This window comes from Vulpes lagopus, chromosome 2 (assembly GCF_018345385.1).
Source record: "Vulpes lagopus strain Blue_001 chromosome 2, ASM1834538v1, whole genome shotgun sequence".
NCBI lineage: Eukaryota > Metazoa > Chordata > Mammalia > Carnivora > Canidae > Vulpes > Vulpes lagopus.
Window position 1 is genome coordinate 16,450,684 of NC_054825.1, and position 16,429 is coordinate 16,467,112.

Consider the following 16,429-nt stretch of genomic DNA (forward strand, 5'->3'; position numbering starts at 1 on the left):
TAGTGAACAGATCTGTAGTTGTCCAGGGTTAGGTAGGATGGAAGGATGAATAGGCAGATGATTTTTAGGGGAGTGAAACTATTCTGTATGACACTATAATGGTGGATACATATCACTACACATTGTCAACCTATAGAATGTATAACACCAAGAGTGAGCCCTAGTGTAAGCTATGAGCTTTGGGTAAAAATGATATGTCAATGCAGGCTCATCAGTTGTAACAAATGCACCACTCTGGTGTAGGATGTTGTTAGTGGGGGATGCTCTGCATAAGTGGGAGTAGCAAATATATAGGAAATCTCTGTACTTCCTGCTGAATTGTGCTGGGAACCTAAAATTGCTCTAAAAAAATAAAGTCTATGAAATTTACTTGAGGCTTAACAGCATATTTGAACTATCAGAAGAAAGAATGAGTGAACTGAAGATAAATCAATAGAAATTATGGTTGCTGAAGAACAGAGAACAAAGGGAATGAATAAAAATGAACAGTACCTCAGGAAAATGGGGGCCACCATCAAGCACATCAACATAAGGACTGGAAAGTGAAGAGAGAGAAAGGAACAGAAAAATAATCAGAGAAATTAAAAATGTCCCAACTTTGTTGAAAAACAATATCTGGCACATCCAAGAAATTAAACTCTAAATAGGATAAAAACAGAGATCTATGAATCCCATGGTAAATATTATGAAAGTCAAAGATGACAGAAAAATCTTGAAGGCAGTAAGAGAAAAATAATGTGTTACATGTGAGAGAATTCCAATAAGATTAGCAGAAACGATGAAGGCCAGAGGCAGTAGAATAACATATTCAAAGTGCCCAAAGACAAAAACTGTCAACCAGACAGGGTTGGTAGAGACCCCACAAGTGTAAAGGGTTAGCAAAGGTCCACAACAAGACTGATCTCATGTCAGATCAATTTGCTACAAGCCTGGGAGGTTTTCCATGTCCTCCATGGGTTCAATAATTCACCAGAACAATTCACAGAATTCAGGAAAATACCTAAATGAAGAGACAGGGAAGGTGAGGTCTGGGAGGATCCCAAACATAGGGCTTTGGGCTTTCTCCCCATGGAATCAGCATCTGTCACCCTCTTGGCAAATTGATGTGCTCACCAACTGGGAGGTTCCACCAGTAGTGTCCAGAATTTTTATTAGGATTACATTACAGAGGCATGATTTATTGAACATTGACCATGTGATTAAACTCTCTCTCCAGCTTTGCCTTCTCCTCCTTGAGGTCGGGAAATCAGGCTGATATCATGTGGCTCAAAGCTTCAACCTTCACTGTTAGTCATTCCAACCATGATCAGTCCCCATCCTGAAGCCTACCCAGGGGCTCACCATGAGTCATCTCATCAGCATAAAGTTAGATGTGGTCCAAGGGGCTGATAAACAACAAAGACACTTCATCAGTCAGGAGATTTCAAGGTGTTTCTTTTTTTTTTTTTTTTAAGATTTTATTTATTTATTCACAAGAGATACACACACAGAGGCAGAGACATAGGCAGAGGGAGAAGCAGGCTCCATGCAAGGAACCCTATGTAGGACTCCAACTCAGGACCACAGGATCACGCCCTGAGTCGAAGACAGATGTTCAATCGCTGAGCCACCCAGGCGTCCCATTTTCCGAGGGTTTTAGAAACTCCATGCCAGGAACCTGAGGCAAAGACCAGGAAAATACTTTATTATACCACAGTCATGGCATGCCAATCTAAAAATATGTTATTAGATTCAGTGTGTTGGATTTTTTTCATTTTTTTAGATTTTTTATTGAGGATTTGTACAACCCTTATTCATAAGAGATATTGGTTTGTAGTTTTCTAGTGACATGCTTATCTTGTTTTTGGCACCAGCCTCATAGAATGAGTTGGGAAGTATTTTGCTATTTTTTGGGAAGAGTTTTATGAAGAATTAATATTAATTCCTCTTGAAATGCTTGGCGGAATTTACCAGTGAAGCCATCTGTTCTTGGGAATATTTTTGTGGGAAGTTTTTAAATTACTACTTCAAACTGTTGACTTGTGTAGATCTTTGAATATTTTCTGTTTCTTCTGGAGTCAGTTTCAGTCATTTTGTCTTTATAGAAATTTGTTCATTTTATTAAAGTTATTGATATCTTTCATTCATAATCCTTTTTACTTCTCTAAGGTCAGTAGTAAGGCCCCCCCCCCCCTTTCATTACTACTTCTCTGTATCACTGTTCTGAATAGAGTGTCGGGCTTTGGGGGAGTGACATTTATGCTTTGTGAAGAGGGCACTAGTTGCGGTGGTAGCCTCTAGTCTTTTCGGTTGGCATCTGGTGTGGAAACTCTGCTCTGAGTGAGGTGGGCTGAGACTGTCTAGGGTCCCGGTGTTCTTGGCTTGCCATGCCTGGGGTGGAGTCAGCACCGTGTGAGTAGCCAGGGGTGAAGGAAGGCAGACCCTGATCTCTTAGTTGCATGCCCCTGGAATTTAGCTTTTTCAACACCCAGGTTGGGGAGATAAGAATGCTGGCAGCCTGATTTCCTGAGGAACTGCTCCAGCTCTCTCCTGGGAACCAGGGAAGAAGGAGTCTGAGCTTGGGTACACCTACTGGAATGGAGCTTCTGTCATACTGATCTGGGGTGGGGGTGTAAGGGAGTGGGTCATGGTGCCACAGATTCTCAAGCTTTTTAGCTAGATTTAGTGTATTTTCTTGAACAAATGCTTCTTCATTTGCCCTTGGAACAATGTACAGAGATTTTAGATGGTTATTTATAAAAATTTTTCACCAGTTATGGTGGTTCAATGGAGGGAAGGTCCTCAGAGCTCCTCATGTGACATTCTGGAACTAAGCCTAATCTCCACTATTAGCTATTCTTTTCGCAAAATGTATTGCTTAATTCTTGGTTTATGGCTTCAGGTGGCTGTGAACGGCTCAGGCAAGGCTGATAGAAAACAGAAGGCTGAGGAAGAGAATCTAGAGGGCATATATATGGGGAATTAGTATTGAATTGAAGACAACGCTGAAATATGAAACGATTAACTTTGAAAAGAGAAGGTTAAAGATATGAAGAGCTTGTACATGCATTCACTGAGCAACAAACAAGTAGAATGCTTTATCATGCAGAGCAAAGTACTTAGACTCAAGGAATCTCCTCTTTGCAAGGTTGTTAAATAATAGAATGTACTACCCATAAAGGTTGCAAATTGCATTTTCTTTTAAAGATTTTATTTATTTATTCATGACAGACACATAGGGAGAGAGAGAGGCAGAGACACAGGCAGAGGGAGAAGCAGGCTCCATGCAGGGAGCCTGATGTGGGACTTGATCCCGGGTCTCCAGGATCAGGCCCTGGGCTGAAGGCGGCGCTAAACCGCTGAGTCACCCGGGCTGCCCAAAATTGCATTTTTAAAACAGGCTAGACTCTTTTTTTAGATCCTATGAGTGACTAAAATACAACTTTTCTATTACTTATTCGTTACAAAAAATCTGACAGAGGCACTTTATTAACACAAATTATCAAAATAACTTCAGCGTTTTTACCTTTCACCTACCACTCTGAATCCCAGCAAAGCACCGAAGAATATCTTACAGTTTGTAATACTGAAGTGCAAGTCAACCAAATAAGGTTCTGGACCACACTGATGATTATTCTGTTCTTCCTCCAGAAAGTTAAATAAAAGCAGCTGTCTTTTCTACTTGCTTTTATGCAAGGCTGACTTAGGTGTGTTGCTGCCCAAAGATGAGGGCACAAGGTAAACAGCCTCGTTAGATCCCTTGCAATGCTTGGATTCTTAGGTCATGTCAGCTTCCTGAACATGGGTAAGCTATTGTTTCTTCCCTCTCCAGGAATGGGGAGATAAACTACACTTCAAATATTTATCCTCCTTATCTTTCTTGTTCTAATAAGGGACTTGGTAGCGGTGCCATTTCCAATGAAATGCCTAATATAGAACTAGTTCAATTTAAAGAGGCAGCTGTTATTTAACGAGATGATGCTTTTCAAATTAAAATCTTAAAAATATTAGGGGACATGAATGCTCTCTTGTGTTGGCAGGATTGCAGAACTTGACCTTTCCACTCTGCTAAGGGCGGTCAGTGTTTTCTTCAATAAGAGGAAGAAGGAATAACGGACACAGTGATAATGTCTATCAGTTTCTCTTAGCAATGAAATTAAAGTATACAGTTTATAGATTTAAAGTGTAATTTGCAAAGTTTAACTAAACTTACTGCTTATTAAAGTTGTGCTCTAAGCTTGACTGGAGCTTGAGTTTTGGGTCAAAAAGGGGACACTACAACTGGCCAAATATACACACCTATTTATTATTCACACTAAATTATGTATGTAGGCCACAATTATATATATATATATATATATATATATATATATATATATATATACACTATGGAAAATGATATATCCATAGTGATTATAATGAAACTATATCTGGATAGATAGGCCTATATCAAGGAACCTGAATAACTGAAATGACAAGCAAATACATTTCCCACCTTTTGCACTCTGAACCTTGCCATTTGGTATGGGGAGCAACCCCCCTCATCTGCATCCAGTGTCATGTCCGTGCTGCTGATTGTTTTTCAAGAGGAGTAGAAGCCCCTCAAAATAAATAAACAGGATGGTTTTAAATCAGTCTGAAAATTATCAGGTTTTAGTGAAACTAAGAAAAATTTTTTTATATTACTGAATATTATAAAGCCTTAAGGCATAAGCATGGTTGGGAGGTTCCAGAGAAGTCTTTAAGCTAAAAAGTGAAACTCTATCTGAACATAAAGGAAGGCTCTTAAAGTGCTTTGATGAATAGCAAAATGAAGTACAGTATGCATTCCTGTGACAAATTGATATCTCATCTTAGTGTCACTAAAACTTGATGATTTAAAAACTGATTTGAAGGGGCTCCTGGGTGGCTCAGTGGTTGAGCATCTCCCTTTGGCTCAGGTCGTGATCCCAGAGTCCTGGGATGGAGTCCCATGTCAGATTCCCCGCAGGGAGCCTGTTTCTCCGTTGCCTGTGTCTCTGCCTCTCTTTCTGTTTCTCATGAATAAATAAATTTTTTTTTTTTTAAAGAGACTGATTTGAAGTAATCTGTTTATTTACTTTGAAGGGCTCATTGCCCTCTTGGACAGTAATCACAGCACTAATACATCACTGGCTGCTGCTGAGGGGTTGCTTCCCAGACTGACAGGCACGTTTCAGACTGGGGGAGTTTGGAAATACATTTGCCTATCATGTCGGTTATCTAAGTTCCTTGATTCCTTAATAGCTGAAGAGAAGAATTGAGGACAAACTATCCTCAATGTGTAGAGGTATTCCCTGTGTCATGAAAAAAAAATCACATAATAAAGAGCAATATTTTTTTGGAAAGCTGTTGAGTTCAAGGTCATGAATCTATAAAATAGCGTGACTATGTGTTGGATAACCCGTGATTTTTTAAATAAGCCTTCATTTAAATGAAGTTTTAGGGGAATCCCTGGGTGGCTCAGCGGTTTAGCTCCTGCCTTTGGCCCAGGGCGCGATCCTAGAGTCCTGGATCGAGTCCCACGTCGGGCTCCCGGCATGGAGCCTGTTTCTCCCTCCTCCTGTGTCTCTGCCTCTCTCTCTCTCTCTCTCTCTGTCTACCATAAATAAATAAATAAGTAAAATCTTTAAAAATAAATGAAGTTTTAAAATGTCCTAAATAAGGTTTTATATACACAAACAATATTTCAAATATTTTTGTGGTATATTCATTAAAAATGGGGAGGGTAATGAATATCCAATTTTTTCCCCCTCAAGATTCTTTTATGTCTGAAGTATCTTACCCAGCTAGGAGTGCAAAAACGTAATTATTGAATTAACTAGAGAATGGAGTTACACATTATTTACACTAACAAGGTTGCCTTTGGTGAGGTAAAAGTGTTTTAAATAATTTTCTCAATCCTATTAAAAATCTGTGTATCTTTAAATGTACTAAAACTTGGGTTGGTTTATAAATGTGTGTTTCATTCTAAAAAAATTAAGTCCCAAGGTGTAAATAGCAAATTATTGTTATTTTAAAGTAAAGCTAAACAAGCAGATTTTCCCCTGTATATTCCAAATTGCAGAGTCTTAGAATGGCTCAGAACCTGAGGTCTTTGGGTTGCGTTCCCCACTTGGGATAAATATATCAATTGTCTTCGAATCTCTCTTTGAAGAGTTCACAGGCAGAGAAGTCAATGCTCTCCATGGCATGAATGACTCAGTGTTTGGAGTATTCACTAGTTGTTAGTCACTGTGGTAAGTGCTTTTCTAATGTTATAAAATGATTCTGTGGGGTAATAATATCTAGTTTAACAGATAAGGAAATTGAATGTCAGTGGAGAGGAAGTAACTTGCTCATGATCATTCTGTGATTAAGTGATGGTGTCAGGTCAGCTGGCAGAGAGTTGGTGTGTTTTAGATATGATGATATACCATATGACAGATTTATTTATTTGTTCTCATTTATGTGCTATCTCTTCATATATCCTAAAATAACCAGTATAGGCTTTCCCTCCCACCCCCACAAATATTTATATATTTAATCCTGTTTCTATTACTCTTCATTACCAGTGGCAAATTTTTTCAGGATGCATTTTTTCAGTAAGCATTGTGATTGTGGGAAACAGAAGTAATCTTTTTCTCACTTTAGTTTGCTCTAATAATGTGTAATATTAATTTGTAGAATTTCAAACAATACAAAATGTACAGTGTAAATAAATACCAGGTCCTCCCTATCTCCTATATTAAGGGGATGTAGTTATTAGTGTTTGTTGTATCCTTCCATTTATCTATTCCTTTTTTAAAAATTCCTATACATGTGCAAGCAGTTCTTGCCCTGAACAATATGATGAGTTTCAGTCACAACAGTTTGAATACCACCACTCCCTCAAGAACGTGGTTCTAATTTCAGCTGCATGGATTATTAACTGTAATTACCTAAGTACAAACTTCACTGTTAGCTCTTCAGTCCACAAATCACTGTGTAATAACAGATGTGTCCATGATCAGTGACCAATGATGTCATTCTTCCAGTCTGTTGGTGACTAGTCACTGTTTGTGATAGTTTGTGCACAGGCAGCAAAGTGTGTAGTTGTGACGACTTCTTGTTTCCTAGTGATAAGGCCATGTGACACTTTAACAAAATGGATAACCAGAAGGGGGATTTGGCCAGAAAGACAGGAAGTATACCAAAGAAACAAAACGTGAATACAGTAGAAGTGACATGTGAGTTGAATGTAGGTGGAACCAGATAGGCAGTAGCTGGCTTTGGGAATGCTGTTGCTATTCGATAGACTCCATGTGGCCCAGGGACACTGAGTGAGGGTGACCTTGACATACATGAGGAAAGTGGCTGTGAGGAGGAGGATGATGCCCAGAGGAAGTGATGATGGTAAAAAGTTTCACATTAAGGAAACTGGGAGATTGAGACAGCATTGAAAACACAGATGAATATGTTGGGAACTGATCCAAACTTAGAAAGGCAAAAGATGATTTTGCCTTTCAAAGAGAAAAATGCTATCATAAATTTTACAAGAAGAAAGCAGGCAATGTTCAAATACTTTTGACAAGGTTTCTTACAAAGAAATGAAAGTTTAATTCTCAACATTTGTAATGTTTTAAACAGTGTGATACTAGCTTTATTTTTTTCATTTTCCCATACTTCTGTAATTCCGTGGAGGCCTTGAGTCTCTTATTTACCTTGTTTCATCAGTTACCCTTTCAGTTAATTTATTCATTCTTATCTCTCAAGTACAACACAAGCTCAAGAGCAAGGACTGTGTGTGAATTATTCATCACTGGACCTAGAGTACAACACAGAGATGCTTAGTAAGTAGATGAATGGATGGATTTGCATTTAATGTAGTAAAGCGAGTATCTTTACACTGCTTTATGAGCTGAATGCTTACATTCTCTGCTTATTTTCTAACTGGAGTATCTTTCTCTTATTAGTTCATAAGAGCTCTTCACATATGATTTTATGTCCAGTTTTATGTTTTGCAATATTTTTTCATTTTAACTTTTCTGTTCTCATTTGTTATACAGATGCTTGAAGCTTTTATCTTGTCACACATATCAATCTTTCCCATTACTGATTTTGGGTTTTAAGTCATACTTACAAATGCCCTCCCCACCTGACACTATATTGTCTTTCATTTCTTCTGGCATTTTGTATTATGTTGTCATTAATTCCTTTCAAATTCTATATATTGTGTTAAGTAGAGATATTTTTTTTTTTTTTTAAAGATTTATTTGAGAGTGAACCGGGAGAGGGATAGAGGGACAAGGAGAGAATCTCAAGCAGGTGAGTGTGGGGCCCATCGCAGGTCTCTATCTCATGACCCTGAGATTATGACCTGAGGCAAAAACAAGAGTTGGATGCTTAATTGAGCCACCCAGGCACCCCTAAAGAGCTTTTTTCTTTTCAAATGTTCCATTTACTGAATAGATCACCTTTCCTAAATGCAATTTTTATATTTATTATTTTAATTAATGTAATTATGCTTGCATTTTATTTTGATTATTTGCTTACAGTGGTTTTTTTTTAAATTAAATACTATACTCATTTACCCAAATATTTAAATAATAAATTGTGACTTACAGATTTTTAAGCAGTAAACATCTCATGGTACACTTAGAAAGCATATTAAAAACAAAAATATGGCTTTAGAGAGAAAATATTTAATCTATTTCATGAAAAAAATGTGCAAAGTTTTAGAAAAGAGGCATTAGGCATTAGCGTACAGTATAAATACATTCTTGCTTTTATAATCACATGTATTACACTTCTTTTGAGTAGTTAATGAAGGCCAGTGCACACATTCATTCTAAATGATCTTCTATTAACACATGCACTCGAAAAGATCACTAAAAATGTCTTCAAATGTATGTAGAAATACAATGTTGTAAAAACAAATATTAATCCGCCTACATGAAACACTTGAAAAATGCAGACCACGTTGATTTTTAGAATTAGAGCATGAATGGAAATACCAATGTATGAAATTGTCAATGGGATTTCATTGCTTTTATCTTTGGAGAAAAATATATAATCAAACCTTTGGAATGACAGATATAAAGTCAGTACAGCAGACCCACTCTAGTCTCAAAAATAAAACCTGAACTTTATCCACACAAAAGATGGGAGAGTCTGAGTCTCTAAAATTTGACAAATTTATGAAATGTTACAATTTGAGAGTGTATTAAACATATAGATCTCAAATACACAGCAAACTTTTGATTTATCCACAAATCAAATGTAATGACAGCAATGCAAACATTTCTAAGTTGGTTCTCAATGTACCCTAACAGTGAGAATTGCAAACTTTTAAAAAATATTAGCCTATGGAAAATATTAGGTGTACTGCAAATTAGAAATTAATCTTTAAATAATATAGGGTACTGTTCTCCTCCAGAAACTAATATATTATTAGGAATTCTAGAAAAAAATTTTACTTCAACAAAACCATGCTGCTCTGTTATTTGTGAAACCATAGCTCCTCACTGAAACTTCTACAGAAACTACTATTGTTTTTAAAGAGAGGGAAGCCTAAGGTGTGGAAAGGAAGTGGTAGTATATGTTTTACAGGTAAATTTGGGTGATGAGTATCACAGGCATGCATGAATAATACATGTCAACTCTATACAAGCAAAAACGTGTTCGTTTTGTACTGTGTACTGAACAAAGTAGGCAGCCATCCTGTACATGCTCCACAGCATGATTGTAATTCTGGTGGGATTAAGAATAATGACCGCGAATTCTAATGATAGAAGATTGTTACATGGCTGAGTCCTTCTACATTTTCAGAAAGGAACATGTCTATTTTTATCCTTCATTACCATAATTAATCAACTAATGTTTTGCCCTGTATACTTGAGGATCTAGTTCTCACGAGCACAGCACACTAGATAAAGAATCATAAGGCTGTTTATACAGGGCATATTTAAATCTGACGGCTGATTTTTTTTCTACTTCTCAGCATTATGAAGTCTCATTTCACTTTATTTCAAATGTATGTAACAAAGTATATTAAAACCGAAGGCAATAAATTGTCCACATACTTCATAGTCTCAAGTTTTCAACATTAACATATTTTTCTTTAATTACTGAAAAACACCAGGTCTGTCAGTTGCTACTAAAAGAGGAAGGAGTTCATACTGTACTCTGACAGTCACAAAAACGCCTGAGTATATGGTTATGTAGTGTTTTTTAGTATATGGTTGCTGGTACAGGCAGGGAGGCATATTTGCAAATATTTCCTTTTGGTTGGGAGCTTTCAACACAGCTAAACGTCCCTTGGTGTACTTGAGAGCGACATGCCTCAAAAAAGGACATACCAAACAGTGGAGAACCCTAGGCAAACATTCCACAGCTAGAAGCTAGAGTTCTCTTTCCAGCTCTAACCTTTGAAAATAATTAAACCAAATCAGCACATAAAGAAATAGAAAGGTTGAAATCAGAAAAGCTGCTGTCTGGCCTACCATGCCCAGGCCCTCTGTGGTCAGACTGGCTGTTGGGAGGCCAGAAGCATCCAGTGGAAACTGCAGGTCTACTATGCAGAAGGGCCAAGGTCTGCTGGTCATGGAACACATATAGGCAAATCAGTAAGCCCCTAATGTGTAATCTTATTCTTTAAGTTATCCTACTGCAAGGAAATGGGGAAAATAAATTTGCAATTATTCAGGACACAATAGTGACTTCTGGTTAGTGTGAATTCATAAAACTATTTAAATTCGGGGCAGCCCCAGTGGCTCAGCGGTTTAATGCCACCTTCGGCCAGGGGCTTGATCCTGGAGACTTGGGGTTGGGCCCCACATTGAGCTCCCCGCATGGAGCCTGCTTCTCCCTCTGCCTGTGTCTCTGCCTTTCTCTGTGTGTCTCTCAAGAATAAATAAATAAAGTCTTTAAAAAAAAAACCCAAAACTATTTAAATTCATTTAAATAAAACTATGCATGTGCCCCAGGACAAAGAAGAGGAAATCTTGGTGATTAACAGTGAATTCTACTTCTAAAGTATGATGCAATAATTACCTTTTAAGTTGTACATTTCCTTATCGCTTTCAGGAATGGGATTTTATAATAATTACCAAATTCTAATTTAAATTAGTAAATTATCTAATGAAAAGATATTTATAATCTTGTTCCAGGATGATCATGAATCACAGCGGTATGTAAAATTATACTCTATTCCTTTCAGTAACTAACACTAGAATAGGTTACCTGGTGAATACTGTAACAGCATTACATCTATTTGAGTCACGGGCTGGTTGGGGGGGGGGGGTGCATGCCAGTGTCATTTATAAAACAAGTAAGCAGAGGACTTTATGTGCTTTATGTATGTTAACAGGTTGGCCAAATATTATGCTTCTGGAACTCATATTGGTTATTAAAACAAAATGTTCTTAAATATGAAGATTTTTAGGGATTGAGACAGCCCTGTGCTAAGAACTCAGTTATTTTTTATGACAAAGTCTTATAATTACTGTTTGAAGACCAATTAAAATAGCATTGCTGGAACTAACACTGAAAATCTGCTTAATTAATACATCTGTCTGCCAAGAAAAATACATCTGGATAATATCTGAATTTAAGAAAGAATGGTACATAAAATCTTTTGGGAAACAAAAGTATACAGAGTGTTCCCAAGCCATGAAGAAGATTATATAGGAAAAGTCCAAAGAGCTTATAGAGTCAAATGGATTTAACTTAAATTTCAAAAACAATCATTTTTGGATTCTTTGGATTGATTACTATTTACTATATACAGCTTTGAAAGGTTTAGGTCTAAAAAAACCCCTACTTTTGAGAGGCAGTGTAGCACAGTAGTCGAACAGACTCAGCCAGGCTTGGCTACTTCCTAAATGTGAGATCTTGAGTCTACTGGCATAACTGCTTAGAACTTTTTTGTTTCAGTTTCATTATCAGGGAAATAAGGAAAAACAGTACCTCTTTCAGAATGCTGTTGTAAGGATTACACGAGTTAATACATACAGAGCACTTAGAAAAGTGCCAGGCACAAAATAAGCACTCAATAAATTCTGCTACTTGTATTACTTTAATACTAGAGATTGAAGAAAGCATTCACAGAAGTACTCAATTCTGCAGTTTGTTTTCACTCTCCATCTAGGAATAGAGGTAGGAATTAGGAGACCTGTATTCAAATAAGATACATCAGTCACTATTCACCTTTTAGTCATCCCACAAAATTGGCCAAGCAATAGCTCCTACCAGGTCCCACTCCAGCATTAGGCATTACTCTGAGAACTTGAGATATATCAACAACATTCTAGAGCCATTTTTGCATCTATAAAATGGACATAATATCTACTTGTCTGATTCATAAGTTACTTTGAAGTTCAAATGAGGCAAAATGCATGAAGGCACTTTGAAGATTTTATAAAGCACCATCAGAGTGTGTTACAGGGTAAGTATGTCTGGACCCTCTCAAAGGAAGTTTATTACTTATAGTTCTGGGTCTGTTTAAGAAAATTTTTATAAAACTATGTTTTTAACTATAAGATCACTTATAAAATAGCAGTATACTTTATTATAAAACCGTGTTTCTTGAATCCCAGGTCTATGGAGATTATTAACATATCAAATAGTTGGTTGACAAATATTTTCCTTTAGAAATTGCAGTTGTAAAGAAAATGTCAAGGTATGTGTTAATGGTCATAAATTATTGTCATTATTCACTAAGCTAATAACTAGCAGTTCCAATAATTACTAAATGCTTTTACAAACACACTATTTCATTGAATCCTTATGGCAATCCCATAAAACAGGTAGAGTGGCCCTCTAGGGTTAAAATTCTAGAGCCTGGAAAACACATGCTTTTTTAGGGTTATAGGGTTAGAATTCTAGAGCCTGGAAAACACATGCTTTTTTAGGGTTATAGGGTTAGAATTCTAGAGCCTGAAAACACATGCTTTTAACCACTATACTACATTACACAGGAAAAACACAAGAAAAAGTAATGATCTTTTCTGTCTTCACCAAATCACATAATTAAAAGAACCAATAGAATAAATGGTTCCAAACTACATTTTGATCCTTGGTAATAAAGATTACTTTAGAAAAGTTGTATCAGTGCTTACAATTCAGTTCATTTTAAATCTTTAAAAAATGCTTCCAGTTTTTTTCTCTCTGAAAATAACACATTGTTCACTGAAAAAAAAAAAAAACCCACAGAATTAAAATCTTAATAATTTCATCATTCAGGAGAACCACTGTTGACATAGTTCCTCTCTATATATTTCTATGCAACTGTGAACTACGATTGTTCTTGAACATGCCAAATACAATGGTCAGACTGAAGTCTTTTTAATTGGCAGATATAATAAACTAATAGTAAATCTTGCGTAGGCAGAAAATTATTACAGATATATATTTTCAATATTTTCCTAAATCTTCCAACCATCGAAAAACAAGCAATGGATAGGTTAATTTGATACTATTAACTCAAAAGTATACGGCTGAAAAAATAAACTTAGATGGAAATTCTTGACTTGATCTTTGTTATCTGTGTATGTATACACATACACACATACATACACACTCATCTACACATACGAATTTTTTGGCTAAGATTTATAGCTATCTGCAGGCCTAATAATACTAGAACTATTATAGTATTAGAACAGTTAAGGAGAAAATTGTTTTGTAGTTGTTGAACTTTATCAAAGTTACACTTATGGGTGATTAAACTATAAAGTTTTTCCTTGTGAATAGGTTAAATATTTGCTTGAGGCAGCATATTTAAGATAAGCAAAATTCTTTTCAGGGATCATACTAATCCTGAGTATAAAGTCAGGGGAAAAAAAGTTTTACCAATTGTGAAATGACATCTTGAAGAGTGGTGGAAAAAATAGTGACAAACCAGCACAATAATGTAGGGCAAAGATTCTAGGTATTACATCAAAGTGTATGTGATGCCATATTACTGGCACTCTGATTAAGGTGACTTATACTAAAATCTTACTCTTTCTAAACTATCACTGGACATAATTTATACAAGAGAAGAAAAAGTTAAAAAAATATGGAAGTCCTTATAGAAAACAGAAGGCAGGCAAGAATCAAGAAGTTTTTAAAAATAAACTTTCTAGTGCTTCGTCTTATGTAAGAGGTTTATGTTAGTCATAAGTTCTAGGAACCTATTTATACAGCTCTAGTAGGATTTACAAAAAACCATACTAAATCCATATAAATAATATTTTCAACATAAGAAACGGTGCAAACTGGTGACTAGGTAAGAATAACAACGTTCAAGAAAACTGTACTTTGAAAGAAAAGTATAAGCTTAATACTAACCTAAATTGTCTAGACAAAAGGAATATTAATAGATTCTAAGAAATACATAACTATTTGTGTCTTTGTGTTTTATATTGAAAAATTAATTATCAGGTATTTCTGAAATAGGTTAGAACTGCATATACTTCTTTCCCAGGGAGTGAAAATATTATCATCATGTCCAACTGGAAATGAGAAGTATTATATTTCAAGTGAGATTAAAACATGACTTCGGCCTATTCTCCATAAAAGAGTATTAATGTTATACGTCCCTTTATTACAGAATATTTTTTTGTAGAAAGAAAAAGCTTATGAGGTAATTATATATAATTTTAAACAAGATTCCTTTTAACTTTACATTTACATATCTCTTTAAAAATAGCTTTAGCAGGTTACAAATTAAAGTCAGGACTATATACTTCCTTACTTCCGAGGTTTAGTTAACCTGAGTAAATAAAGCTAATGTGTTCAAAACTATATTTCAAAAAGAAAAATGGCAGATGATGGTGCTCAACAGATCACATTTCCAATGTTTTTGAAGGGAGGAAAGGCATATTTATGCCACCTTGTCTATAAATATTTATTGGATAAATACAGTTTACCTGACATTTTCAAAATCCTGTAAGCTGATTAAATCATAAACATATTGAATCAACTATAGTAAAAACAAGAATAGGCTTTTTAAATAGATACAAAGGGAAATGATGATAATAAAAATAATTTTCACTATCTTATAGTGACAATTTCTTTTTGGGTTAAAAACAACCCTAGTGTCATTAAATCCCTGTATATTTCAGCCCTAATATTTTAAAGAGTAATAAATATATATACACATTAATAGCATGAAAGTGCTTCACACTAAAATTTTCTTTGAAGGCTTATAAGTGATTTAAAAAATATCACAATAAATCATAATTTAAGTTCTGAATATGGGAATCAAAAGTCCCAAACCCAATTTTAATGCTTACAGTGAAATTTAAATCTCTAAGACAACATATATACCCATTTAAATTCAGCTGTCACAATTTATTCTTTATCATAAATAGTATCACAGACAGTAATCTCTGAGGACTCATCCATTATCTTTAAGACTGTATTCATTCAGAAAAAAGTTAAGGGAGTGAGTCTGTACATCCTTTGACATACTTTTTCTGTATAGAGTTGTAAGGCATTAATAATGGTATGTTAAAATAGCAAATAATTTATAATAAAAATAGAAATTCTCTTTTAAATCACTCTTAACTGAATCACAGAACAAATGACATATTTACCACCCAGATACTCTTTAAGTTTCTACTGTGATGTAAAGACCTTTTTTTTGTTTTTTTGTTTTGTTTTGTTTTTGGCTTGAAACAGACCTTAGGCCTTAAATGGCAGGTGTCCTTATACCAACATATGGGCCAGATCTTAGGTTCTGTTTAAAGTTACTGTGAAATTTATATATTCAAATATGCTCCTTGCTACTAGTAAAAGTAGAAAAAGTTGAAATATTTGGTTTCATTATTATTATCAGCATTCATTGCAAATTATCTTCATGATAGTATTCTAGACTACAATGTGGATTTAAGTTTTGTGCCAAATAGCAGCAGAGATTACAAAATCATGGTTCAAATGATGGTCAGTGATTTAGCTGGTACACAGCCAGAATGAAGTTATTTGTTTATAATAGATAAAGCCACACTCCATATTTACTTATTTTAATATCAATTACTAGAACTGAGCAGTAGGTTTCTTGGTATCCAGAGGCAGAAATAAAGCGGCTTTTCCTAAGTTATAGTGACGAGGAGGATGGTGGACAGCGGCTGTGGTGACTGGGTAGCTAACTGGCTTTTGCTAAAATACATACTTGAGCTCTACTGGAGCTGTGCACTCTTGGTGTGTACTGGTTATCTGTAAAGGCTGACTGAACAAAATTCCCTTCATCATACAGGCACTGCTGTCTGCACTACAGTAATAAAGAAACACGCTGATAGATATAACAGCTTCAAGTGATAAGCAATCTCCAGGAATCTGCAGTGAGATTGCTGGTTGACTGGAAATGCTCTCTATTTCTCCAGAGGGTATCTGTCCTTGAAGAAGCCATTCGTTGCCTAGAAAATGAAAAGGTAATTTACTAAGACTGTATAAGACTAGTAGGAAGTTAGACAAACCTTATGAAGAC

General features: G+C 35.6%; 1 protein-coding gene and 1 long non-coding RNA gene across 4 annotated transcripts in view; one reads left to right on the forward strand and one right to left on the reverse strand.

Annotated features, from left to right (window-relative positions):
- LOC121484305 overlaps window positions 1–16,429 on the forward strand; it is a 42,304-nt gene that overhangs the window by 24,739 nt on the left and 1,136 nt on the right. For all 3 annotated transcript variants that reach the window (XR_005985985.1, XR_005985984.1, XR_005985983.1), the window contains 3 exons: window positions 7,732–7,808; window positions 8,226–8,283; window positions 16,199–16,373. This is a non-coding gene — a long non-coding RNA (uncharacterized LOC121484305). The remainder of the gene's footprint in view (window positions 1–7,731; window positions 7,809–8,225; window positions 8,284–16,198; window positions 16,374–16,429) is intronic.
- NHLRC2 (NHL repeat containing 2) overlaps window positions 8,641–16,429 on the reverse strand; it is a 57,098-nt gene continuing 49,309 nt past the window's right edge. Inside the window, exon 11 of the mRNA XM_041743344.1 lies at window positions 8,641–16,358. Within this exon, the coding sequence (XP_041599278.1) occupies window positions 16,102–16,358 (257 nt within the window). The 3' untranslated portion in view covers window positions 8,641–16,101. The remainder of the gene's footprint in view (window positions 16,359–16,429) is intronic.